The following is a 25235-nucleotide window of genomic DNA, read 5'->3' as shown; positions in this document are numbered from 1 at the left end:
AAAATGGCTCTTCTGATAGTAATGCTTGCTGACCCCTGGCCTAGGCTGATGATCGGTCTATCAGATAGAGGCCTTTCTCATTCAATAAAACATCTATTACCCTGGAGTAGAGAGCGGACATTTATCAGCTGAAGAACAACTCTGGAATGATATAAGATAAGATGAAATAAGATATAATAAGATACACAGTGGGGAAATTTGCAGAATACAGCAGCAAAGGGGATAGTGAAAAAAACAAGAAGCATTAGTAAAATAAAAATAAGCAAGATACAACACAGTAAAAAAAAAGAAAAGCAAAACAAAAGTAGACAGAGATATAAAATATGAACAATTTAAATAGAAGGAAATATAAAAATAGGAACAATATAAACAAGGGGAAATATTGTAAATAGGAACAACATATACAGTATTGGCAATAAACAGACTATTAACATAATTGCACAAGTGGAAAATTTATATTGCACAGGAATTGGAGTGAACTTAACTCTCACATTTCCAGTGAGCACTGCAACTTTTTTCCTGTACTAAGTCTACAGATACTGCAGTAATATTACTTACTTAACACAAAAGAGAATACTAACAAACATTGTACGAATACAATTATATAATTTATATATTTTCCAGCATGACTTCTTAAATGTTTACACATTAACACAATGCAGTCTGTGACTATTGTTTGATATTCCCATACTTTGCAACAAACAGCACATCACTGTTTAGTTGCTTGAAGTTATCTTTGAACATGTTTAGGAAGCCCCACATACGCAGGGCATCAAAAAATTGAGTAAAACTCTTATTGATCCTCTCCACGGAAATCTTTAGTAAAAGGCGAAAGATTTATACGATCTGAAGAGAATCAAGAGTGCTACCTTTTCAACGTGTGAGTGGCTCAGCCTATTCTCCGCCTTACGATCCTCAATTAGGGTTCATTTTACAAAATACCATTATTGAAATTATTTGGAATCCACAATATAAACCTACAACAAACACCCATAATAATCGCAACAAAACACTGTGGATAAATGTATGATTTATGAGAGATAAATGTAAACAGTTTAACTTGTAACGCCGCTATGCATTGTGGGAGGATGACGAACCCCTGACCACGCCTGTGTTTTAACAGAAACTCGCTTCTATTATAAAAAACTCGTCTTTTTCCTTTCACCAAAAGACAATGTGTTTAGTAAAGCGAAGACGCGAAAAGTTTTTACCATAAAGTGGTTAATTATTACGATTATTATTGTTGTTACTGATCTTCTGCTTACAACCATCTAACTCGTACGCATGCGCAGACAAATCAGAGCTTGAATTTCTGTCAAGAGAGTAGCCTTCCGGTTCAGAGCATCAGATCTATTTCTAGCTAAAATAAGCCTACTTTATGACAACATGTTTTAACAAATGAACATTTTCACAACAATTCTGTGTGTTCTTATTAGTTTATATTCCTTTTTGGACAAAATTATCATTTGTTACCAAGGAAACATGGGAATAACAAATAATAATCACACAAAAATATATTTTATACTGTATATACTGTATATGTTCTTAATGTATATGTTCTAAATATGCCTGTATATGTTATTAATGTATATGTTCTTAATATGCCTGTATATATTCTTAATGTATATGTTCTTAATATGCCTTGTACAAAGTATTTCCTTTTTATAATTGTAATATAACTTATTATTTTTAATGGAGCTTCCCAGCAAAAAAGCATTTCACACGATTGTACCTGTATAACCGGCGTGACAATAAACATCTTTAATCTTGAATCTTGAAACAAAGACATGACGACTTGAACTGATGATGAACATTTATCCCCTGAAGAACTAGAGGCTTCTTCTCAGGTATGACATCAATTAACGTTACACACATCACCACAATTAGCCTAATACCGTCGTTACCCAAGCCAACTATAACAAAATGTGAGCTATTCTCCTTTATGAATGTAGCACAATGTTAACTATAACTTTTCAGAATCGTAATTGGAGTGGAAGAGCAAGTTTTACAGCCTTTTATGAAAAACACTATGACTATGATTACTGGATTTTGAAGAGCTGTTCACAATCCCCAAAGACTCTTCTCTTCTGATGGCACAAAAATGTTCTCCAAACTGTACACGAAAATTAGAGTTTCAACCTGTTTAACAAGGTGTGTCTCCAGTCCTTTTAAACTTTATTAAGACAGTTCAATACAGTTGTTACACAGAGTATACATGTTACATTTTTAATAAATAATAGGCCTAAAACAAATAACAAAATGTAAGGAAAGGAAAAGAATAATAGTGGTGCAGCTAAACTGAAATATGAATTCAAATAACTGTGCATTTTGCAATAAAAGCAACACATTTGGCACAGGGTTTATGTGTTATGAAAGTATATATATATATATATATCAGGGCACTGCAAATTTTGCCCCTGGGGGGCATGGCCACAACAAATACACCTTTAGAATGGCGAGATCTTCAGCTTTCCATCAGTGTATTTATCTTTTTTATTAACAGTAAAATTGACAGAGATATCGCAGGATAAAATTCAGGATTGACGGTAACTTCTAGTCACAGGTTGCATATTAGTTGTCATTCTATCACGAAGGCAAGGGGGTGAAGTTTGACCCTGAAGTGACCTTCATGCTCCTTTTATTTGGTTTTCAACTTTTTCTCATGTTAAAAGTTTTAAGAAGCACACTTAAAAAATAACAAGGGAGAAAAAGACATGTCTGTGATCTTCTGACATCTGTCAGCTTGAACACACCTTGGAAATCATCAAGACTCATAAAATCAGTTTTCTGCAATAATTAGGAATATTAAGCGGCTACGGCCCTCAGGGGCCAAATTTGCAGCGACCAGATATCTATATCTATTTATAACGTTAAACTTATGTCTGTGCCAAATGTGTTGATTTATCGCAAAATGCAGAATTGTTATGCTTAACTGCCCTGCTATAATAATAATTAAATAAAGAAATAAAAAAATAAAAAAAACAATCAGGATCTGCTAAACAATTGGAGCAAATTTGAAACGTCTAAATAATCACATAGTTTTTGCTAATTTATAATTTTTCAATAGTAGCCAAATAAGTTTGAAAAAACAGTATCTTTAAACATGTAAAAAGAGGGTATACAGTAGTCTTTTAAGCCATATCATTATCTTTCCATCTATCTATGTGGAGCTAGCCTGCTTGAACACGGGAGGAGCATAAAATTTAATGGGGTTTCTGTATTTACACCGGCTCTCATGCTTTATTAAAGACAACATGTCTGGTTGGTTAGTTGCAGTGATTTGTTGGCTTGAAATTCCCACTGATAGGCTGAGGCAGTGGCAGATTCTCACTAGACTTGTCAGTGATTTTTACATTTCCCAGTGAGAGCCCTTGTCATTTTTGTCATCCTCCCCGTGGCTGCAGTATGCGGGGGACAGTGGGGAGCGCTGTCAGACTGTGCCTGCTCGCCTAAAGCGCCTTTCCCCGGGTTGATGAGTCGTAATAAGGGCCGGCCAGGTGGTGGAAATGAGCAGGGAGGCAAGTGTGAGGACTGTGTGTGTGTGTGTCTGTGTGTCTCTCTGTGTGTGTGTGTCTGTGTGTGTGAATGTGATTAAAATCTGGATAAATATGAAAGACAACATAACTTGATTAGATTTCCTTTAAGAATGTGCATCTTGTACCAATTAGTCCACTACAAATTTGAATTATTCTCCCTTGATTAACTCTTACTGGGCACAATTTCCTCCTGAGGCAATGCTTTTCTTGTTATGTTAAATGAAGCAGTGTGTATGTGTGTGTGTGTGTGTGTGTGTGTGCGTGCATGCGTGCGTGTGTGTGTGTGTGTGTGTGTGTGTGTGTGTGTGTGTGTGTGTGTGTGTGTGTGTGTGTGTGTGTGTGCGTGTGTGTGTGTGTGTGTGTGTGTGTGTGTGTGTGTGTGTGTGTGCGTGTGTGTGTGTGTGCGTGTGTGTGTGTATGTGTGTTGAGGAGTAGAGAGAGAGAAAGAGAGAGAGAGAGAGAGAGAGAGAGCTGGTGGGGGGGAGAAGGAGAAGCAGCACTGAGAGTCGAGTCTTCACTCCAGATCTATGGGGATTTTTTGAGTCTCTTGCTGCAGAATATGTCTTCTCTACTTTTGAAGTGAGCGCTTATAAAGCTTTAACTCAGTAAATCACCACTTATTCAGCAGGACAGATTGCCTTCTAAAGACACTCCGGCTCTCTGCATGGAGAAACGCTGCTGCTGTTGCTGCAAGATGAGGATGCTGTGTTTGAACTTTGCCATCACCTGTCTGTGGCTTCTCCCTTCAGCGGTGAGTAACATCAAAAACAGCCCTGCTGAGGTTGTGTTGCTCCTTATTAGTCATTATGAGGTCTTGTGTTCTGCAGATGTAATTCATTTGTGGTTATTTTAAATTCCCTCATGTTCTAGTTCTGTTATTGTTCATCATATTGCAGCATTGTTGCACAATCTAACATTGGTATTTTCTTTGTTTCGACTGTTTTGTCTGTTTAAGTGTTTCGTTTTTTTCTGAGAATAATAATAATACAAACATTTTATTTATATAGCGGTTTTCAAGAAACTGAAAGACACAAGTGTGTTGGTTCTGAATCCATCAATAATCAATCAGTATCAATAATTTCTGAAAGATTTGAAACTGTTCTGTTGAGAAAGAACAGAGAAAGACATACAATCAGTTATTTTTACAGGATAATAAGCAAGTTGACATGGTAACTTCACGGTTGCAGAGAAAATACTCAAGTTATTTTAAGAAGTAGACCAAGTTAAGAGCTTGATATGTGCTCAGGTGTGACACTAGTAAGGATGGTTTTGACACTTTGGGACTTTCAAATCTTGAAAATGTTCCATTGTAAAGTTTGTGGCATGCGGTTTTATTCAAGGAATGATATTTACACTGTATAGTCTTTTGTTCTGCTATGATTTGTTTTTCTACAATCAGTCTCAGAATTGAAGAATTGTATCTGAAGATGTGAGACTGTCTTGGGGACTTGATCATAGTTGACTCTCTCTATTAAAGCTGCAGTAGGTAGAATTGGAGCAAATATGATTAATAGCAAACTTTCTAATTTTACAGCTAAACAGTACACAACAAGATGTGTCTGAAAACATTTGAGGCAAGAAATAGGCATTAAAGTAACAGAATATTGATTCATATTTGATCAGTGCTGCCTAGTTTGACCGTTTGATCGGAGTTTGCGAGTGATTGACAGCTGCCTCCGTTGAATGAACAGCCAATAGGAATGCTCTCTCGCTCTGAAATGACCTGTGATTGGCCAAAGTGTCCCGTCACGGGCTCGATTTTTTAAAGCCTGAAAACAGATCCATGAGGAGGTGCAGAAGTCTAGTTATCTCTCAGAACACTTGAATTACAATATGCTGAAAAGTTATTATGGAATTTTTGCCCAATTATGCCAAAAAATATTCTGCCTACTGCAGCTTTAAATGGTGAAGTTCCGCCAAAATGTTCCATCCTCCAAATTTTAATTTGTTCCAGTCTCGTGGTCTGCTGTTCTCTTTCGGGCATAATTGTAATTTAATCGTCTCTCTTGTCTTTAATTTAGCCTTTCTTAACTTTGCTGCATGAGCAGCCGACTGCAGCATCTGTAACTTTAACACTGAAGTTGTCAGGTGAATCCCTCAAAGCAACCTCATTTTGTGCTTTATTAGTTGAACTAAATGATTGTGCAGCGTCTGTCAGCTTGAAGAAGTTTTATCACCCTACAGGGCTTAAGAAACATTGTTCGCTTTTTTGTTGAGTCGTGAAAAACTGACACATTAAGTGTCTTTTCAGCCAATGGCAAAAAATGTTCACTCTGTCCTTAAAATGCAATTACTGCTCTCAGGTTTCTCAGTTTTTGTGCCTCTGCAGATGCTTCTGCGCAGGTGTTGTGCTTGCATCCTCTCCACCGCTGTTGCTCAGTTGCAGTCACTGTGCTGGCATCTTGACACGGAGCCAATGACACGGCTGTCACACAGTGGGCTCCAATTAGAGTAGGTGAGAACAGCACATAGCTGGAGATTTTAGGGCCTGTAACAATGGGCACAGCTGGAGCTCACTTGGAGGAGACAGAGATTGGCACACAGGGCCGCGGTGGTTAGGGGTGATGTGAATCCCACTTGTTGGTGAGAAATAATGATATCCAGGGAGCTGTTTATTCAGAAATCTGTTGGGAATAACACTAAACCATCCATCTGCCTTCGACACATTATGATGAAAATCAAGTTCTAAAAAACGAGTGCACACAACTTTTTGCCCCACATCGTGTCTCAGTTCTCTAGAGGCATAAAAAAAAAATGTTGACTTGTCTCCCACACTGCATCCACACCTCCACTTAAAAACAGAAGTGTTTAATGAGAGAAAATAGAGTCTTCACACTTGGATTGAATTCACATTAGTTTTTACGCTTACCAATAACTCAGTGAATTTTGTTTTAACATTGATATTTTATGATTGAACTTCCCTGTATGTTTTTGTGCAGCGAATCTCAGAAACATCAGCCTCATTAATGCCTGAGTTTATTGAGATTTGAGCATTTTAATAGACACAACAACAGTTGGCTGTCTGGCTTATAATAAGCTTTCTCGTCAATCTGAACACGCACTTCATTTTCACCGTCTCACTTCTGTTATATTTCCTATGCAGTGCTATATTGTCTAACTGACAGATTCAGTCCGTCATCAAGGTCGCATTGAAAAGAGGATTGAGAGATTTAACAAGGTAGAGAGAGAGAGAGAGAGAGAGAGAGAGAGAGAGAGAGGGGACGGCCAAATTAAAATGTGTTAATGGCAACATGAATGTGACTGTGCTCCTTGTTGTACTGACTGTATAGTCCTTGCCTGGAGGAGCTGACCTTATTGATCACAGCCAATTTCAAGTTTTTCTCATTCAGAGGACATCAAAGCATAATTATTTTAATCGATTATCTGCTACCTCGTGATGTGATGTAGTTACAGTGAAGCTGTCCTTCATGTGCGGTCGTCCTGCTGGTCCAGAGGCCTCTCTCTTCTCTCATCTCTCTTATCACCTTCTACAGTTCATCCTATACTAAACAAATCCTGTGATATGATTTACTGTATTTAGAGTTGTTGACTGAGGAGTTGTTTGCTCTCTCAGCTTATATTTATTATGAATGAGCTCCTCAAAACTATCTACAAGTATCAAAGTACTTCAGATGAATGTGGAATGACAAACAGCTACAGTGTTGCTCTCAGAGTTTAACATACGGGCCATTATTTATTATCACTGAAGCTGATCTGAGTGTATCAAACCGATACAGACCTCGTACTGTTTCAAATTAATAATACAAATTATCTGTGACTATGATTTGAATGAGGTCCATCAGAAATTCCTGGAAAACCTTTAAAACTGTCAACCAATTTATTATATCAGTGCTGTCAAAGATAACACAATAATAACACGTTAACACAAATTTGTTTTAACGCCACTCATTTTTTTAACGCAATTTGCAATTTCTAGGTTGTAGCTCAGTTTTAAAGCTAGAATGAAGATACTGGCATCATATGAAACTAGGAAACCTAATGAATCCATTGGTACCAACCATGTCATACTAGGTTGTCGCAAAAAAACGTGAAATAACGCTCCAAACTTACACTAAATTTTGGTGAGGAAAAACTGGCATGGCCATTTTCAAAGGGGTCTCTTGACCTCTGACCTCAAGATATGTGAATGAAAATGGGTTCTATGGGTACCCACGTGTCTCCCCTTTACAGACATGCCCACTTTATGATAATCACATGCAGTTTGGGGCAAGTCATAGTCAAGTCAGCACACTGACACACTGACAGCTGTTGTTGCCTGTTGGGCTTCAGTTTGCCATGTTATGATTTGAGCATATTTTTTATGCTAAATGCAGTACCTGTGAGGGTTTCTGGACAATATTTTAAATTGTTCAGTGTTGTTAATTGTTTTCCAGTAATAAATATATACACACATTTGCGTAAAGCATCATATTTGCCCACTCCCATTTTGAGAAGAGTATTAGATACTTGACAAATCTCCTTTTAAGGTACATTTTGAACAGATACAAATGTGTGATTAATTTGCGATTAATCGCAATTAACTATGGACAATCATGCGTTTAATCCGCTAATTAATCAGCCCTAATTATATGATGTCAGTAAACTGCTTTTGTTGCCCACTGTTGAAAATAAATGAATCAGAAAGGCAAAATCATAAAAGATAAGTTGTACAGATACAGATGAAGCAGAAATCACATTTTACTAAAACACTTCCTTTTTGTCTGTGGTTTAAAATAGCAACAATGATTATTAAAAAACATGTTTTTTCTCTTAAATCTAGGAGTGCCTGGCTATGGAAAAGGTTGGGTTTTATTTGCGCAGGTTTCGAGAGATATACAGAGGAGGTGATTGATGAAAATCAACAGCAACAGTTTCCCCAGAAACAGTGTCCCTGTTACTCTGGATAACCCACAGAACACACTGTCGGTGTTTTTTTAATAGGGAGGGTTTCTTTAGTAGAATGGACAAACTAGCACCACAAACAAAATCACCTTCACCTCCACTGTGTTGAGGTATGGCGGCAGAAACTTAAAACCAAAATTAAAGGTTCTCTATACGATATCAGAGTATTAATATAGCAGGAAACAACTATTTGCTATGTAAAGATATGGAGGAGTAATGTCTACCTGAGTAGAGAATGAAGTTACTCTCCCTCTGTGCGTGTTGTAATCTGAGTTTCTCTGTGCTTTGTTGACATCTTTGGGCGCTCGACGTGCCTTTTAGTGCATTTGAACCTGCCCCACTGGGTAGCTCACAGCCGCCGCTCTGCACTGCGCTCATACGGCGGTCATAGCTGATAACGTTGTCCCAAAGTAGTCCTTGGTTTCACACAGGGTACCAACAGAGGTCTCCTGGGCGGAAGTCCGGTGTTTTTTGACCCACGCATCCACTCGACCGCCTTCCTACGTCGTGTTTGTCCCTCTTTATACTTCCTGGTTCACGATTACGTGGATTACATATGAAACGATTTTGTGGGATATATACGAAATGCAGAGCATTACTTTTCATAGGTATAGCTACGAACGGCGTATGAGAACAGCCTGAGATGTTAGCACATTTTTGATTAGTGCATTGATTATAGTGCATTTTTTATTTCTGATTTTTGAGTTTAGCACCTTTAAAAAAAAAAATAAAAAAAACTATCTGCATGGTTGGCTACCACTATGGAATAAAGGTAAGTGAGAAAATATGCTTTTCAGTGATTTGGGTGAATTTACCCCTTAAATGAGGAAAAAAAAGAGCACTTTAAATTTGAATAGCCTATTTCCTTAATTTGCATTTTGTTCTCCACAGGTCCAAGAAACAGCCAAGCCGTTGGACTTTGAGAACCAACAGTGGAGAGAGGAGGAAGGAGGAGACGGCATGGGAGCAGCTTTGAAAGTTAAACATATCTTCAAAGACTTGCAGGTCATCTCCACCAAACAAAAGACACCTGTTCACAGCTCTATCGGCCCGTACGGATGGCCACAGAACTTCTCCCAAGCCCTGGATCAGTATCTGTACCGCCCCCCTTCTAAAGCCAAACCTCCCGTGAAAACTTCCCCAAAGGCCAAGAAGATCCTGGGCTGGGGCGATTTTTACTTCAACGTGAAGACAGTGAAGTTCAGCCTCCTGGTGACGGGGAAGATCGTGGACCACATCAACGGCACGTTCAGCGTCTACTTCCGCCACAACTCGTCCCGTCTGGGGAACATATCCGTCAGCATCGTGCCACCCTCCAAAGCTGTAGGATGGGAGGTTTTGGATCCGGCGGAGCAGGGCGTTCACCCCAAAAACTCAGTCCTGGTTCCAGATCTGACGTCACAGTTCCAGAGCCCACCTCAGGCCACCATCTCTACTCCTCCAGACCAGCAGAAGCAGCAGCAGCAGGACATGATGATGGGGACCGAACTCAACTGCCGGATCGAGTACCAGAGAACCAACCGGTCCAAGAAGACCAAGCCCTGCATGTATGACCCGGGGCAGACCTGCTACTCAGAGAACACCCAGTCCCAGGCGGCCTGGATCTGCGCCAAACCCTTTAAGGTTATATGCATCTTCATCGCCTTCACCGGCACCGACTACAGGCTGGTGCAGAAGGTCTGTCCGGATCACAACTTTCAGACGGAGCAGAACCAGCAGCACTTCGGATGACCGATTCTGAGACACTGACTTTTCATACATCTTTCAAAATCATGTGTTCAGTTTTTAAAATAGGTTTGAGATTGACTCTTTTTTATATGCTGTTAAAAACACATTTTAAACTTGTCAGTGAATGCAGTTTGAGCCTTGTGTCAATGTGTTAAAGGGGCTCTATGTAAGAATCAGAAGTTTCTTGTTAACAGTGACACCTGTGACACCAGCGTCCTGTTGCTCGCGCTTGTGCCTGCAGTACGTAGACGTGAGCAAGCATCGGTTAAAACAGTGAGGCGACACACACAAGACTGAACATGACTGACAGCTAAAACCACAATAACACTGTATATTTAACCTGCTTGGCAGTGATGTTAACTTATCTGTCCAGTAGGATTTTTTTCCAGCTCTGGTCTGTTTTGATTCCCAAAACCAAACTAACGTCCCTCTAAGAATCAAAGGCCCGGCCGATGTTGATCCTAGATTTCCCCCCAATGTCGGTCACATTCCTTTTTTTGCAAGACGGGCTTCACTTTGTGCATCCGTGGAGCTTGTGTTAGAGTCTGAGTTGTGGTGGGGGCTGGTCATTTGTTGGGGTTAGAGGACTCCTTTTCTAACCAAACATTAGCTATCGTTGCACCCTGTTGGCCCTGTAGCGGAGCTGAAGAGAGTAAAAGCACGCATGATGTAACATCTGTGAAATTTCCCCAGGAAAACCAACCCGCATTCTTCACATTGAAAGCAATCTACAGGGTGATAGAGGAAACCCAGAAAGTCGCAGAAGGTTTAATTTTTTAGGTTAGGTTACAACTAGGGCTGTCAAAGTTAACGTGATAATTATAACGCAAATTCGTTTTAACGCCACTAATTTCTTGAACACATTAACGCAACTTGCAATTTTTAGGTTCTTGTGAGCTCAGTTTTAAAGCTAGAGTGAATAAAGCCTACTGGTATCATATGAAAGTACAAAATCTAAGGAATCCAATGGTACCAACAATCATACTAGATTGTCATGAAGGAGGAAATAACGCTCCAAACTTACGTTAAATTTTGGTGAGGAAAAACTGTCATAGTCATTTTCGAAGGGTTCCCCTGACCTCTGACCTCAAGATATGTGAATGAAAATGGGTTCTATGGGTACCCACGAGTCTCCCCTTTACAGACATGCCCACTTTATGATAATCACATGCAGTTTGGGGCAAGTCATAGTCAAGTCAGCACACTGACACACTGACAGCTGTTGTTGCCTGTTGGGCTGCAGTTCGCCACGTTGTGATTTGAGCATATTTTTTTATGTTAAATGTAGTACCTGTGAGGGTTTCTGGATCAATATTTGTCATTGTTTTGAGTTGTTAATTGATTTCTAATAAATATATACAAACGTTTGCATAAAGCAGCATATTTGCCCACTCCCATGTTGATAAGAGTATTAAATACTTGATAAATCTCCCTTTAAGGTAGGCTATATTTTGAACAGTTAAAAAATGTGTGATTAATTTGTGATTAATCCTGATTAAATATTTTAATCAATTGACAGCCCTAGTTATAACCTGCTCACACCTTAGCAACAAAAAAATGATTAAAAAACATTTATACTTGTGAAAACTTACATACAGTCCCTTTAATGAGATTAATGAGATTTATAACGTGAGCTTTGTGTTTGTGTCTGAAACTACACTCATCTGCCGAAAGCTCCAAATTGTCTTGAAAAAAAAAAGCAGTGACTTGACCCATGATATCACTTTGTGTGTAGTGTTTTTTGTTTTCTGAATATGCATCGATGGAAGTGAAGACTTGATATCCATAATTATATATTCATTATTTGAAATCTCTAGAGACAGAATCATGTGTAGTTTTTGAAACATGGACTTCGAGTGCTTTTTTTACTATACAATTAATTCCTTGCCTGTTCATTGTACAGTGACTGATTAGATATGTCTTCTTCAAAGAACTGACGCAGACATGAAACAGATGATTTACTGTTGCAGTCACTTTTATCAGTGACACACAGTACGCATGTCCTTGGCTTCCCTCCAGTGCTGATTTTACTTTCACCCTTTGCACCTTGAAAAGTTTTCTGTTTTCCCAGCCCTCAGCTGTCACAGTCATGCTTTCTCTGTCATTACGGCAAACGTTAAGGGTGAGTACTTTTGTTTGATAATGTAATTATGTTAGAGATTTTTGCACATATGCACTTACTTATATGACATAGATCATATTACAAGATCTCTCACCCTGCTTCCTAAGAGCAACTGTAACTAAATCACTTACTACTGCAAACTAGGTCAGCATGTCATCTCAGGTCACCTCAGCCATGATAGAAATGTGTGTTTTGAAGATGCACGCTGTGTTGGACTTGTGTTTTCAATTTTGTCAGTCCAGTTGCATAAGTGTTTGTCTGATAACTGTGATTATCTCAGCTCGTCAAAAGAAAAAAAAGTGCTGCTGCTTGTCCCAGAATATTTGTGTTTGAAGGAAAGTTGACTGTACACTCTGCGCTTTATGGAAAATTTAATTTACTCAAGGCTTAGAAAACATAATGAACACAAAAGATGAAAAGAGACTTGCTTCAACATATATTTATGCTTGAACAGTAATCTCTCTATTAGACCAAAGTAACACACACAGTTACGTAACTATCATGCAGCTACAAGCTGCCTTCAACAAACAAGACCCTGATAAATAAGTCACCGCGTGTGTGGCCGCCACTTTTCATGTCCAAGGTTTTTCCATAACCGCTCCGCTGAATGGCACGTTTGTTTTTTCTCACTGCCTTTCATTTAATGAATTGTTTAGAACATCAAAAGACGCATTATTCTAACTCCCTGGTTTCCAAACCTCCGGTGCAAAGTATTATAATTTTGAGTGATGAAAGTGTTTCTGCACAGGCTCACTCTTCCTGAGGTTTTCAAAAGACACCAAAGGAGCAATCTTGGAAAACAACAACAGAAAAGAGAACGCCTTTAGAAACGTTTACTCTGCACAGACAGTTTATAGCTCAATGGAGGGCTGCGTCTCCTCATAAAGGTTTTTATTAACTACACTGAGTTGTTGAATAGAAGAGTAAGAAATACAGCAGCATCTCTCCAGGGTCGGACCAAACAGAGAGCAGTTTTACAACTATTGTTTAAAAAGTGGACATCAAGTTGTTGACTGAAATAATAATGTCGTGTGTCGACCCACCTCCCCGAGCAGCCCCTCCTCCTCAGGGTTCCAGGATGTTCGGGCCGAGAGGGGCGGGTCACGGCGGAGTGGTGCAGGCGAGGCGTCAGCAGCGCCGGCGCCAGCGCCAGCGGGTGGACGGGGCAAGAGAGCCTGGCCCGGGACGACCCAGAGATGTGGAGCCTCCTGCAGCAGGAGAAGGACCGGCAGTGTCGGGGACTGGAGCTCATCGCTTCAGAGGTAAAGAGGAGACAGTGGAGATGTTTCGTGTTTCATAATCTGTTGGATTCACTCATACTTTTCCTTTAATGTTTGTTACATTTATCATTAAATATTATTAAGGTTACTTAGTAAGCTTAGTTAATCATTAGTCTTGCCAGTGAAGCTTATTAAAACTGAAACTTGAAAGAAAGATTTAGAGTAGTTGTAAATAATGAGACAACATTAGAGCGTTGGGGTGATCCCTTGGATTATTTGGCTGATTTAATGACTTTAATTTACTATAAAGTAATGAATGAATGAATGAATGTAAACTGTGATGACCCAACATGGTTGAGTGAGGAGGATCAGGAGGATCAAAAGTGTCTGTTTAAATGTTTGTTCAGTATCTTGCGTCACACTTAGAGTCCATGTGGAAATTGGTGGAGGAATAACAGGTGTGTTTTGACAAAGCATAGAAGGATTGCTGTGCAGCATTGAAGGAGGTTTGGTCCAAAATCGTGCTTTGTCTCTTCTGTAGGACAGGACAGTTGATAGCAGCTGCAAGGACGGTGAAGGTAGTGGGGGAGGAAATGGCAGCTGATTAGACTGTTGTCAGGCTATTAAATAGACGTTATCAGTCACTATAAGCACCATAGATGTGGTTCAATAGGGGCCTACTACACCCACTAGTAGGTTTTAATTTCTATTCATATGGTAGATCACAGAAAGAAGGTTCACAACAGCGACCTCTGGCGACAGTAGTAATTATGACAGGAGCAGAAGCGGAAGTCAGGCGCTGCAGTATAGACAGTGTGAAACTCCATAAGGTTGGGGACGATGGATGTGACACAAAACACAGGGCTTTCACCAAGGAGACCTGAGTTTGCATCCCGTGTGAAACCAACAATGTGTAGTTGTGTTTGTGTTCATAGTTGTTTAACCAAAAAACAATTTTTTTCCCCGTAAACTTAACCAAGTGTTTTTTTGTTGCCTAAACATACAGAAGCCTTTTTGTTTGTATTCAAAACGTGACCTTTCACTTTCACTTTTACAATGTTCGGCTGATTGGTGAGTCACAGCTGAGCTTAGAGTCCCTGTATACCAGGCAGTTACAGCGGATAGCCAGCTACATCTCACACGATGACTCTCATCCTCTGTCTGGTGAGTTCCAGCTTCTCCCATCTGGTCGGAGGTTTAGGGTCCCAAGGTGTAGAACAAAGCGCTACAGGAACAGCTTTGTTCCAGCTGCAATTGTTCATTTAAATAAGTCCTAGCAGCTTTTGCACATATTTATGGAAAGTTTATCATTTTTCTCATTTATTGTGTCTTTTTTGTCCTGATATTTCAGTGTTTTTTTATATTGTTCTTGTGGCCTTCTTCTTTTTGCTGGGCCCTGATCCCAGTAAGCCTTTGAGTACTCTTGTTCATGTTGTTGGTATGTCTATCTCTTGTCTGTGCTCTACCTTATTGTCAATACGAATGTCATCCTCTATTTTTGCTGCAAAACAAATCTACCTACGGGTACAAATAAAGTCACCTGAACCTGAATGCGTAGGAGGCCCCTACTGACCCACATCTATGGTGCTTATAGCGACTGATAACGCCTATTTAATGGCCTGGTAACAGTCGAATTGGGTGCAGCTAGGGAAGGGAGGGGTCATTGGAGGCTCACAAGGTGAAAACAATACCAGCCACACAACTGGTAGCAACTTAAACTGCAGAGGAGCTTCCTTCGGCAGTGTAACGGCAAGTCCCCAGAGATGTAGTTTCTAGAATCTAACTGTTTCCTTCAGAGAGTTCACAGACATTTCCTTCACATTGTTCCCCTTCGCAAGTCAGTGATTCCAGCTGTGGGAAAAGAAGAGAGCGTTTCATTCCACTGTTCTCAATTATGAATCCACAGCACTATCACTCACAATGACATCTGAAAGATTTTTATCTTTTTGGGCATGTGCTGTCAGTCGCCGCTGCAGGCTGACTCCCAGTGGAGAGCCACCATCTTTTTTTTTTGTCTTCAGGAACACAGCCAAGTGATCCCATTAGGTTCCCTCACTGATTTTCTGCCATTGATCTCCACATTTTAGGTTGAGACAGATGAGGAGGGGCGATCGTGTCAGTACGTGTGCGCGAGATAGCGTTTTGAAATGTGATAGAGAGAGTTTTGTGGCACATAGGGGACTGGTTTTAAATCCCAATGGAATGATTGAGGGATCCCTGAACAGTGACAGGTTTAGTATAATAACAAGGCAGAGGGGGCGGCTGAGGAGGCCAGAGAGGGAGACAGAGACAGAGATAGAGACAGAGGAGATGAGCAGGAAAAAAAGAGACTGAGAAAAATTCATTTACATTAATTTCCTTTTCTGCACCTCGATCTCTCCTCTGGCTCTCAAGTGTCTTTGTGAGATTTGACAGCGCGCTGAACCCCACAGGGATTTAGTATCAGTTAGATTCTTCTATATTCCTCTTTTAATTTGACTATAGCACCTCTAATATTTTTAGATAAACTAATTTAATTCGGTTTCACAGCTTCCAGAAAATTTAACGAATATTTATGCAACAAACTGAACAGATTAAATTAGCTTTTTGTCATCCTCCTCTGACTCTGGGACTTGTCTTATTGTTGTTATAATTGGTATCTGCTAGAGAAATGCTTATCGTTGAACTAAATTGCAGTCTGGATATGTAAAGTTTGGACTGTGTAGCTGTGGGCCTTGCTGAAAAAGAGCAGGGGTGTTCAGTCACACTTCCTCAGGTGAAAAAAATGGTTATATTTGGATGGAGACAGTGTTCTGAATATATACGCATGATATAAAAAAATTGCACCTTGTGTGTCGGTGGATCTTGACATTGTGCTTGTTTGTCCTGTCAGAACTTCTGCAGCCGTGCAGCGCTGGAGGCCCAGGGCTCCTGTCTGAACAACAAATACTCTGAGGGATACCCAGGACAAAGGTAACACAGACAATGCTCTTTCCAAAATATGTTGTCACAATTATTATAAAAGCATGAAAGATTTTCAGAAGACCAAGAGTACTTTTGTGAAATTAAATTTTATGGTAATTTAATAGTATTCCCAGACTGGAATGTGTACAGTATGATGCAATTCAATATAATACATTATTATACAATACAATCCATAACTATACAATGTGTAATGATTCTAAACAATAAGAAACGCTTTGACATAGTACGATACAACCCAATACTATACAATATGAAACGCTACAACATAATACGATACAATGCGTAATGATACAATGGGAACGATACAATGCGAAATTATACAATACATAACAATACAACCCGATACTATATAATATGAGATGCTATGACATAATACGATACTATACGTAGCGATACTATACGGAGCGCTACTATACGTAGCGATACTATACGTAACTATACAATACGACCCGATACAATACGTAACGATACAATGTGTAACGATACAATACAATATGTAACGATACAATGTGTAACGATACAATACAATATGTAACGATACAATACGACCTGATACAATACGTAACGATACAATGTGTAACGATACAATATGTAGCGATAAAATACGTTGCGATACGATATGCAACAATACAATACGTAGCGATACTATATGTTGCAATACTATACGCAGCGATACCAAATGATACGATACAATAAGATATGATACTTTCAAATCTTAATCAGTGCATTTTGACTTTCTCAGGTACTATGGCGGTGCAGAGATCGTTGACCAGATTGAGCTGCTGTGTCAGAAGCGAGCGCTATCCGTCTTCGGTCTGGACCCAAATCTTTGGGGCATCAACGTCCAGCCGTACTCCGGATCCCCTGCTAACTTTGCAGCCTACACATCTGTACTGAAGCCTCATGACCGCATCATGGGCCTGGATCTGCCCGACGGAGGACAGTGAGTGAACATTTAGATATAGAGCTTAAGGGTTCTTCTAACTGATAGAAACAACACTCTAGATTAAAGGTACAGTGTGTAGCATTTAGGGGGATCTATTGGCAGAAATGGAATAGTAATAAATGTGTTTTTTCTTTAGTGTTTAATCACCTGAAAATAAGAATTGTTGTGTTTTCGTTACCTTAGAATACATAATGATTTAGAAGTTATTCAGTGCGTTTAGGTAGACATGTTATTGACATTATCTGACAGTTATTACGTTATGAGTTGCTACAGATTTTCTAAATGTGCCATGACAGGTTGTGAGATTTTGCCTGAGTGGTTTTGACATTTTCCTGCATGAAACTGTATGTTGTCATGGGACTTAACGTCAAGAGGAATTAATGTAAATGACAAAATGTTAGTCACACAGTCTGGAGTTGTCACATTATACCACCCTCTTTGAAATGAATATATTTTTTATTTTAACTAAAACCACAGAAGTGTGGGAAATGTAAACAATAAGTTTTCCTAACTGACACCCAAATACACGTGAGTCATATTACTGCTGCAGGCGTTATTTAGCTTAAGGATGAATGCAGACCTGCAACTTTTATATGCCAGATACATATAAACCTTATATGATGACTGGCTGGGAGTTAGGGGTACAGTAAGTTAGAAGGATTGGATTTTGATATAAAAGTTGTCAGAGCATGATGCACAAACATAATATTCATCTATCAATTCTCCTAAAGAATAATGCCTGCACACATGGCGTCACTCTGAGTGAATGAGCGCGCAGCAATGAGCGACATTCAGCTTTATAAAGTAGTAAAAAGACAACCATAAAACATGTCTCCGTTCCACCAGTCAACATCCTCCACAGCAGGGGTTCTAACACAAGGAAATCTAACACATGCTCTTTTCCGTTGCTCTGCAGTGTTATAAATGTATTTATCTGTTTTTTTTATCTTAACTCTTTTATCTTAACTCTAAGATTACATTACATTTCAATTTATGTAATTCCAAGACTGTTTAGGGACCCCAGTTTGCAGAAATACCCATGGAACCCAGTTTCATACAGATATATTGAGGTCAGAGGTCAAGGGACCCCTTTGAAAATGGCCATGCCAGTTTTCCCTCACCAAAATTTTGCCCAACTTTGGAGTGTTATTAAGTCTCCTTTGTGGGTGTTTTTCTAGTTTCCTATGATACCAGTATCTTTATTCTAGCTTTAAGACTGCACGTGCAACAGCCTCTTAAAGACAGTAATGTTGGCCAGCATTGCCAATAGATAGATAGCAGAGCAATACACCCAGTGGCACAAGGTAACAACATTTTACTTCTCAAAAATAGCAATATAATAATATAAGGAAGATCTAGTCTTTACATGACCGGATGAATTGTAAATAAATATATAAATATACAAGCAGCAGCAACTAAAGAGGATCTGTAGATCAGAGGAAGGAGGCACAGGGGGAAACGGGGTTTGAAGCACCGAGACTACTGAAGAAAGTTTCATGGAAATTATTCTTTACCATATTTGATTACATAATAGTGGTCATATGGAGGAGAAATAAGGATCCAGAGAGGTCAGAATAAGTTCACAATGTTGCAGGAGAACTCGCTGAACTTCTGGGATGCACGCTCTGCTAAAGTTTAACTTCTACTTTTTCTTTTTACTCCACTCCAGCCTCACCCACGGCTACATGACAGACACCAAGAGAATCTCAGCCACCTCCATCTACTTTGAATCGATGCCTTACAAGCTGGATGTGAGTCATTTGGTTGACTTTTTTGCGATTATATTTCTGATCAAAGCTCACTTTTGACTGGAGGTGTTTATCCTCCTGTATCATCTCAGCCCAAAACAGGTCTGATAGATTACGACCAGCTGGAGAAGACGGCCCGACTCTTCAGACCCAGACTCATCATAGCAGGAACCAGCGCCTACGCTCGCCTCCTCGACTACCCTCGCATGAAGAAGGTACCTCTTATGTCCACTATGTTGTATTCTAAAAAGGTAGTGGTAACACATTTTAATAGCCCTTTAACGCTTTCAAAAGGCTGTTTAAGTCCCTAAAGCAATAACAGACAAATATAAAGAGAATGACTGAGAACGTACAATGAAATCTTGTGTCTGACTGTGTGTGTTCCAGCTGTGTGTGGAGCTTAATGCCTACCTGCTGGCAGACATGGCTCATATCAGCGGCCTGGTGGCAGCAGGAGCCGTTCCCTCTCCTTTCCAGCACGCCGACCTGGTTACCTCCACTACCCATAAGTCCCTGCGTGGAGCCAGGTGAGGGCCTGGATGTTGTGCATCAATGAGAATACTTGGCAGCAGAATGATTTCAATGATTTATTGTGAAAAAGGGCTTACAGGCTGAGAGTCCAAATGCAGGCAGGTAACATGTAGCAGGAAGACAACAAGAAAATCCAAAAGACTAGCATCAGTCACATGAACATAAGGGGGGTACGCTAAACACCGTGATATGACGAACAATGACGAACAGTCAAGGAGCAAAGGAACTGGGCAGGTTTATATAGTGAATGACTGATTGGGGAAGTGAGAACAGGTGAGCAGGAGGTGAGGTGAGTGCAGGACTAACGACGAACAGGTGAAACTAATCAGGGCGGAGCAGACAATCAAAACTGGAGGGAAAACACACAAAGGCAGGAAGTGAAGCAATCTGAAACGAGAGGAGAGTTGAATAACAAAATAAAACAGGAAACATGAATGAATATCATGAAACAAGGAGAAAGTACAACTAGAAGCAGGGCAGATCCAGGCTCATACACCGTTCTGAGCTATACCTACGAAAAGTAATGCACTGTTAATGGTATATATCTCACAAAATCAATTTGTATGTAATCCACGAAATCGTGAACCATGATGTATAAAGAGCCGCGTAGGGAGGAGGTCGGGGTGGATGGGTGTGTCAAAAAACACAGCATTTTGCCAAGGAGAACAGTGTTTGTGTCCCGTGTGAAACCAGAAGTCAGCGTTGATTTATTTGTCACATAACTTCCGTACTTCAGTTACGCCACTTCCGGAGTTATTTTAACCCAAACCACGATCATTTCCTAAAGTTAACTAAGTAGTTTTGTTGCCTAAACCTAACCAAGTTGTTTCCTGGGAAGACTGAAGACTGTATGCATGTAACGAGCGGAAATTGACACGTGTTACTGTTGTGATGGAATAATTGATACACAAGTTATCTTTGGAAGGAAGAGGTCCGGAGCTGATGATGTCTTACAAAAGAAGGTTTATTGAAGCTTGATCAAGGAGAATTGTCAGGTCTCCACAATAGATGCTCTCTGCGTGAAGGCCTCACAACTCTGTCCTTCCTCCCCGGTGCTCAGTGTCTTACCCCTTATCATGTTTTGACTTACTCCGTTCCTCTGGCATCTCTGACCCTGGTTGCCCTAGCGACTGGCTCTACGGTCTCCACTACAGGCACAGCTGTACAGATAACGGTGGCTCCTCTAGACAGGACTCCAACCCAATAATGTCAACAGAGGGACACTCTGACAAACACTCTGACCTTTCTACCAATAAGAGAGGAATTGATGGAAACTTCCATCACAACTGTCATAACTTTTTGTAAGATATCATACGAACCGTTGTATTAGGATACGTTGACAGATCATGATAAAAATAACTGAGAAAAAAAAGTTTATTATCTTCTGGAATATAACGTGATGTGACATGAAACCATTTTGTATTGTACGATACAACAGGCAAATAATTGATTGAAATATTTTAAAGGGACGCTTCTCTCTCTGCGCTGCAGGGCAGGTCTGATCTTCTACCGGAAAGGTGTGCGGTCTGTGGATAAGAAAGGTCGGGAGGTGACCTATGACCTCCAGGACAAGGTGAACTTTGCCGTGTTCCCGTCACTTCAGGGAGGACCTCACAACCACGCAATTGCAGGGGTGGCCGTCGCCCTCAAACAGGTCCAGAACATTAATCATTAGTTTTCAACAATAGCCAGCGAAAACAAACGAGGGAGAGAATCCATTGGGAAAAGACTCTGCAGAGCATTCTCGACACCAGCTTAATTTCAGCAGCTCATGTATAAAACATGCAAGTCATCTGGAGTGTCCTGATATGGTCTTTCTCGTTAAACAGCATCACTTCTGTCTCCACAGGCTTCCACTCCCATGTTCAAACAGTACATCGCTCAAGTGCTGCTGAATGCTAAGACCATGGCTAACGCTCTGCTGAAGAAAGGATACACCCTGGTGTCAGGTACTGAGGGAACTGAAGAGGGTGTTTTTAAGATTAAAAGATGCTCTTCATATTTTATTTGTACAAAACTCATATACATAAGTAGTTTATTTATGTTTTTCTGAGTTTTTTTTCACTGAGTAGGGCATTAGATTTAGCATTCATTGCATTTCTGCCACTCAATGTACCTGACGCAATTGCTGCTTTATTTGCTCCGACCTAATTTGCATTCTGTTTTCACGACTTTGGAAAAGTTCACATAACCTTCACTTGACAGTTGAACGGGGGAGAAAGACAATATTAAGAGAAAAGTGATGATAACGTCATCATTGTCTGTCTGAAGGTTTGTGTGGAGAGTGAAGGGAAATGGCAATTTATCTCACCGTCTTCACACATCTTTCCCTTCAGCTGAACTGAATTTAATTTCACCATAAGCCAAACAAAAAGCATAAATCTCTCTCCTCCTTCTCCACCACTTCCTCGTCTCAGGTGGAACAGACAACCACCTGGTCTTGGTTGACCTTCGACCTCGCGGGATGGACGGGGCTCGAGCTGAGAGGGTGCTGGAGCTGGTGTACATCACCGCCAACAAGAACACCTGCCCCGGAGACAAGAGCGCTCTGACTCCAGGAGGACTCCGGCTCGGTATAAAGCTTGTACAGATTGTGTGGTTAGCTGGTTATTGTTGGTGAAGAGCTGCAGAAGGCGAGGTTGTTTGGGCCAAATCTGTCAACCATGGTCCCTTTCTTCTCCCTCGGAGTGTCTGTCTGTGTGATGTGTCTCTGTTTGCTTTTGTCTGCCAGTCAACCTGTCAGCCCTCTCTTAACCTCGCCATGATATCTAATAATATTATTGTTTTTCTTACAGGAACGCCGGCTCTCACCTCCAGACAGTTCAAGGAGGCTGACTTTGAAAAGGTTGTGGAGTTTATTGATGAAGGGATTCAGATCGCACTGGATGTGAAGAAGAAGACTGGTGAGAGAGGAGGTTTTATTCAGTGTTAGATGCACCATGGTGACAGACATATTATCTGTTGAGAAGGCTTTCTAATGCTTTGTGAGAAACAGTGATAATGTGTTCAAAAATGTGTCTGCATCAAAGGGAAATATCTGTGCAAGTTTTAAGTAGGTTCAATGTTGCACAGGATTTTTTATTAATTTAATTTATACACGACGGTCCTGCATGATGTTCAGTTTTTGTTGAAACAGGTATTGATTCAACTGTATGATCATTTTGAAGGATGCTCTCTCTCTCAGCAGAGGACAAATTAATATAAAACATACCAATTATTTTTGTTCAGTAACTAAGTAACAGGCTTTCAAGCTCATGCCAGGGACGAGTTCACAACATGAATGTTTTTTTTAAAGCACTGGAGGGTATTTTTAGGCAGATTTCTAATAATAATAATAATAATATATTTATTTATATAGAATTTATCAAAACAAAGTTGCAAAGTGCTTCACATAAAAACAAAAAAAACAGCAATAACAAATTAAAAGTTGTAAAAGAGCAACATACAAATTTAAATAAATTAAAAATCAGGTGAAATCAGGGAAGGCAGAGCGAAGAAGCCACAACCAACTTATAAAAATTAAAACCTAAAGTTTGTTGTTTTGATTCCTCTTCTCTCCCAAACAGGAAATCTGGCCAGCTTCAAGTCCTTCCTGCTGGAGGACAAGGAGACGGTGTCACGCATCGCAATGCTCCGCCAGCGGGTGGAGCTATTCGCCAGGCCCTTCCCCATGCCCGGGTTCACTGACCACTAACAACACCACACACACAGAACAGGCAGTTTCCCCACCACATCATGGACGTTTCCTTTAATACTCCTCTAATGTCTCTTAATGATGTTGCCATGGAAACAAGCATCTGTCAGTGGAAACTTGTGTGCAGCATCCAGGGCCATTTCTGCACGCAGTCACATTTAAATATCAACTAATGACATTATATCTGCCAAATAACATGAAAAATACAATATGATTAATAAAGCCTGATAGATTAAAAGTCACATAATTGCCAGATAATGCTGATATAATGTAAGTGATTATTAATGTATGTGTCAGCAACTATAACTCCTCTTGGGAGGCGTCCATGAGTGGAGGTTGCTTCATAAACAGATAATGAATGATGATATAGTAAAACACAACAGTTGCAATAATATAAAATATGTCTTCATAGGAGAAGTTATAATTGTTGACAAATGCTGTGCATTAATAAATAGTTAAAAATGTCTTAATGTCTGCTTACAACTTATTAAAAGTTTATAAACTGCGTATAAATGCTAAATTTAAAGGACTTAAAGGTGCAGTGTGTAGGATTTGTTGGCATCTAGTGGCGTGGTTGCAGATTGCAACCAACTGAGTACCCCTCCGCTCAAGACTGCTTTCCAAGACTGCGGTAACGTGAGTCGCCGAGTGTAAAACCGTGACAACACAATTCGCCTCGCTCAGAGGCCGTTCTTACCATAATAACACTACCTAGGAGCAAAAAAAGTCAGACAGCGGCTGACGGTACCACTGTTTAGCACTCTGCGGCTCACGTTACCGCAGTTTCACAAGCGTGTCGGAGACCTACGGTGGCCTTCAGGCAACATAAAAACATGAAAATCTCTCTCTAGAGCCAGTGTTTTGGTTTGTCCGTTCTGGGCTGCTGTAAAAACAGGGAAGAGCAACAACGTTATGAATACTATATTCCATTTCTGCTAATAGATCTCCCTAAATATTACACAGTGCCCCTTTAAAGTAAAGTGTTAACCCAAATGTAATTTTCAGAAATGTATCACATCAGCAACTCATTTAATGTCAACAATTTATTGCAGTTTGACAACTTATGAGTAATTGTCTTAAAGGCCGCTTTGGGAAATTATGTTTGAACCTACTCGATATGCAAAATGATTTGTTTTGTGCAGGCTTGTGATGATGAGGTTGATATAGATGATGATTACAGTGGCCTAAAGATGTTGCACAGTAACATACATTATCTTGCTGTTAATGCATCAACAGCTGCTGCATTCGCTCACTTCTCAGACTATTGTTTGCCGTACTAAGCCGAGAAGGACCGTAAGTGTTTTAGGTATTTCACTTTTTGTCACTAAGCTCTTTTTAGAGCCCTCTATCAACGTCATGCTTTGTCCCACGCTGGGAAACTCACAGCAGAACACATGAAAAAAGGGAAACAGTTAAACAGCACAAATGTTTTTAGGCTTTGTTTTTTTATAACATAGGCTACTAATCATCCTCTGATATGTATTGTAAATTATGTACAATGTATATACAGTAAATCTTCATTGCAATAAAATCTGATCCTCAATGTTTACAAGTTTGTTGAATTTTCTAACATTTCATAAGCTCTCTGTTGTCACTTGCTTTGGTTTTATGAATACCTGCTTTCATATGACACGCATGCATTTATGTGTATACGGTGTGGATGGAGGGAGGAGACTGTGCAGAGTTTATAAACATTGATCCGTGTTAAGCTGCTGGCATTTCCTCTGGTCATTTCCTCTCTCTGTCAACTTCAGAGAAGAGTCCAGAAAAAGAAAATAAAAGCTGCTCTTCAGACAGTGACAGAGATCTGATATGTTTTCAGGGAGCTTCAGACGCCGGACTTG

At 40.0% G+C, this 25235-nt stretch overlaps 2 protein-coding genes, 1 long non-coding RNA gene and 1 other non-coding gene across 4 annotated transcripts; 2 read left to right on the top strand and 2 right to left on the bottom strand.

The window, feature by feature from the left end:
- Positions 1-752: 752 nt before the first annotated feature.
- Positions 753-866, bottom strand: LOC119490699. The gene has a single exon (XR_005207471.1). It is a non-coding gene; the product is annotated as a U5 spliceosomal RNA (small nuclear RNA).
- A 3107-nt stretch (positions 867-3973) lies between these two features.
- Positions 3974-10821, top strand: LOC119490199 (neurexophilin-2-like). The gene is made up of 2 exons (XM_037773433.1): positions 3974-4287; positions 9330-10821. The coding sequence occupies exons 1-2, from the start codon at positions 4201-4203 to the stop codon at positions 10167-10169; spliced, it is 927 nt and encodes a 308-aa protein (XP_037629361.1). The 5' UTR covers positions 3974-4200; the 3' UTR covers positions 10170-10821.
- A 919-nt stretch (positions 10822-11740) lies between these two features.
- Positions 11741-23853, top strand: LOC119490196 (serine hydroxymethyltransferase, mitochondrial-like). Its single transcript, XM_037773429.1, has 12 exons — positions 11741-12288; positions 13344-13550; positions 16381-16460; positions 17215-17415; positions 19088-19169; positions 19259-19381; positions 19554-19693; positions 21189-21351; positions 21547-21646; positions 22115-22270; positions 22493-22600; positions 23264-23853. Exons 1-12 carry the CDS (start codon positions 12256-12258, stop codon positions 23389-23391), a joined length of 1521 nt encoding a protein of 506 aa, XP_037629357.1. The 5' UTR covers positions 11741-12255; the 3' UTR covers positions 23392-23853.
- Positions 19288-19837, bottom strand: LOC119490202. The gene is made up of 3 exons (XR_005207358.1): positions 19775-19837; positions 19578-19701; positions 19288-19409 (listed from the first exon to the last, which is right to left on the bottom strand). It is a non-coding gene; the product is annotated as an uncharacterized LOC119490202 (long non-coding RNA).
- Positions 23854-25235: the final 1382 nt, after the last annotated feature.

The sequence above is a fragment of the Sebastes umbrosus genome, chromosome 6, assembly GCF_015220745.1.
Source record: "Sebastes umbrosus isolate fSebUmb1 chromosome 6, fSebUmb1.pri, whole genome shotgun sequence".
In the NCBI taxonomy this organism is placed as follows: Eukaryota; Metazoa; Chordata; class Actinopteri; order Perciformes; family Sebastidae; genus Sebastes; species Sebastes umbrosus.
The sequence above is the reverse complement of the archived record's forward strand: the minus strand, read 5'-3'. Positions and strand labels throughout refer to the sequence as shown.

Coding starts and splice junctions, on each gene's coding strand:
- LOC119490199 (XM_037773433.1), top strand. CDS start 4,201: ATGGAGAAACGCTGCTGCTGTTGCTGCAAGATGAGGATGCTGTGTTTG. Junction 4,288..9,329: donor TGTGGCTTCTCCCTTCAGCG/GTGAGTAACATC, acceptor TGTTCTCCACAG/GTCCAAGAAACAGCCAAGCC.
- LOC119490196 (XM_037773429.1), top strand. CDS start 12,256: ATGCTTTCTCTGTCATTACGGCAAACGTTAAGG. Junction 17,416..19,087: donor GATCTGCCCGACGGAGGACA/GTGAGTGAACAT, acceptor ACTCCACTCCAG/CCTCACCCACGGCTACATGA. Junction 22,271..22,492: donor TCCAGGAGGACTCCGGCTCG/GTATAAAGCTTG, acceptor TTTTTCTTACAG/GAACGCCGGCTCTCACCTCC.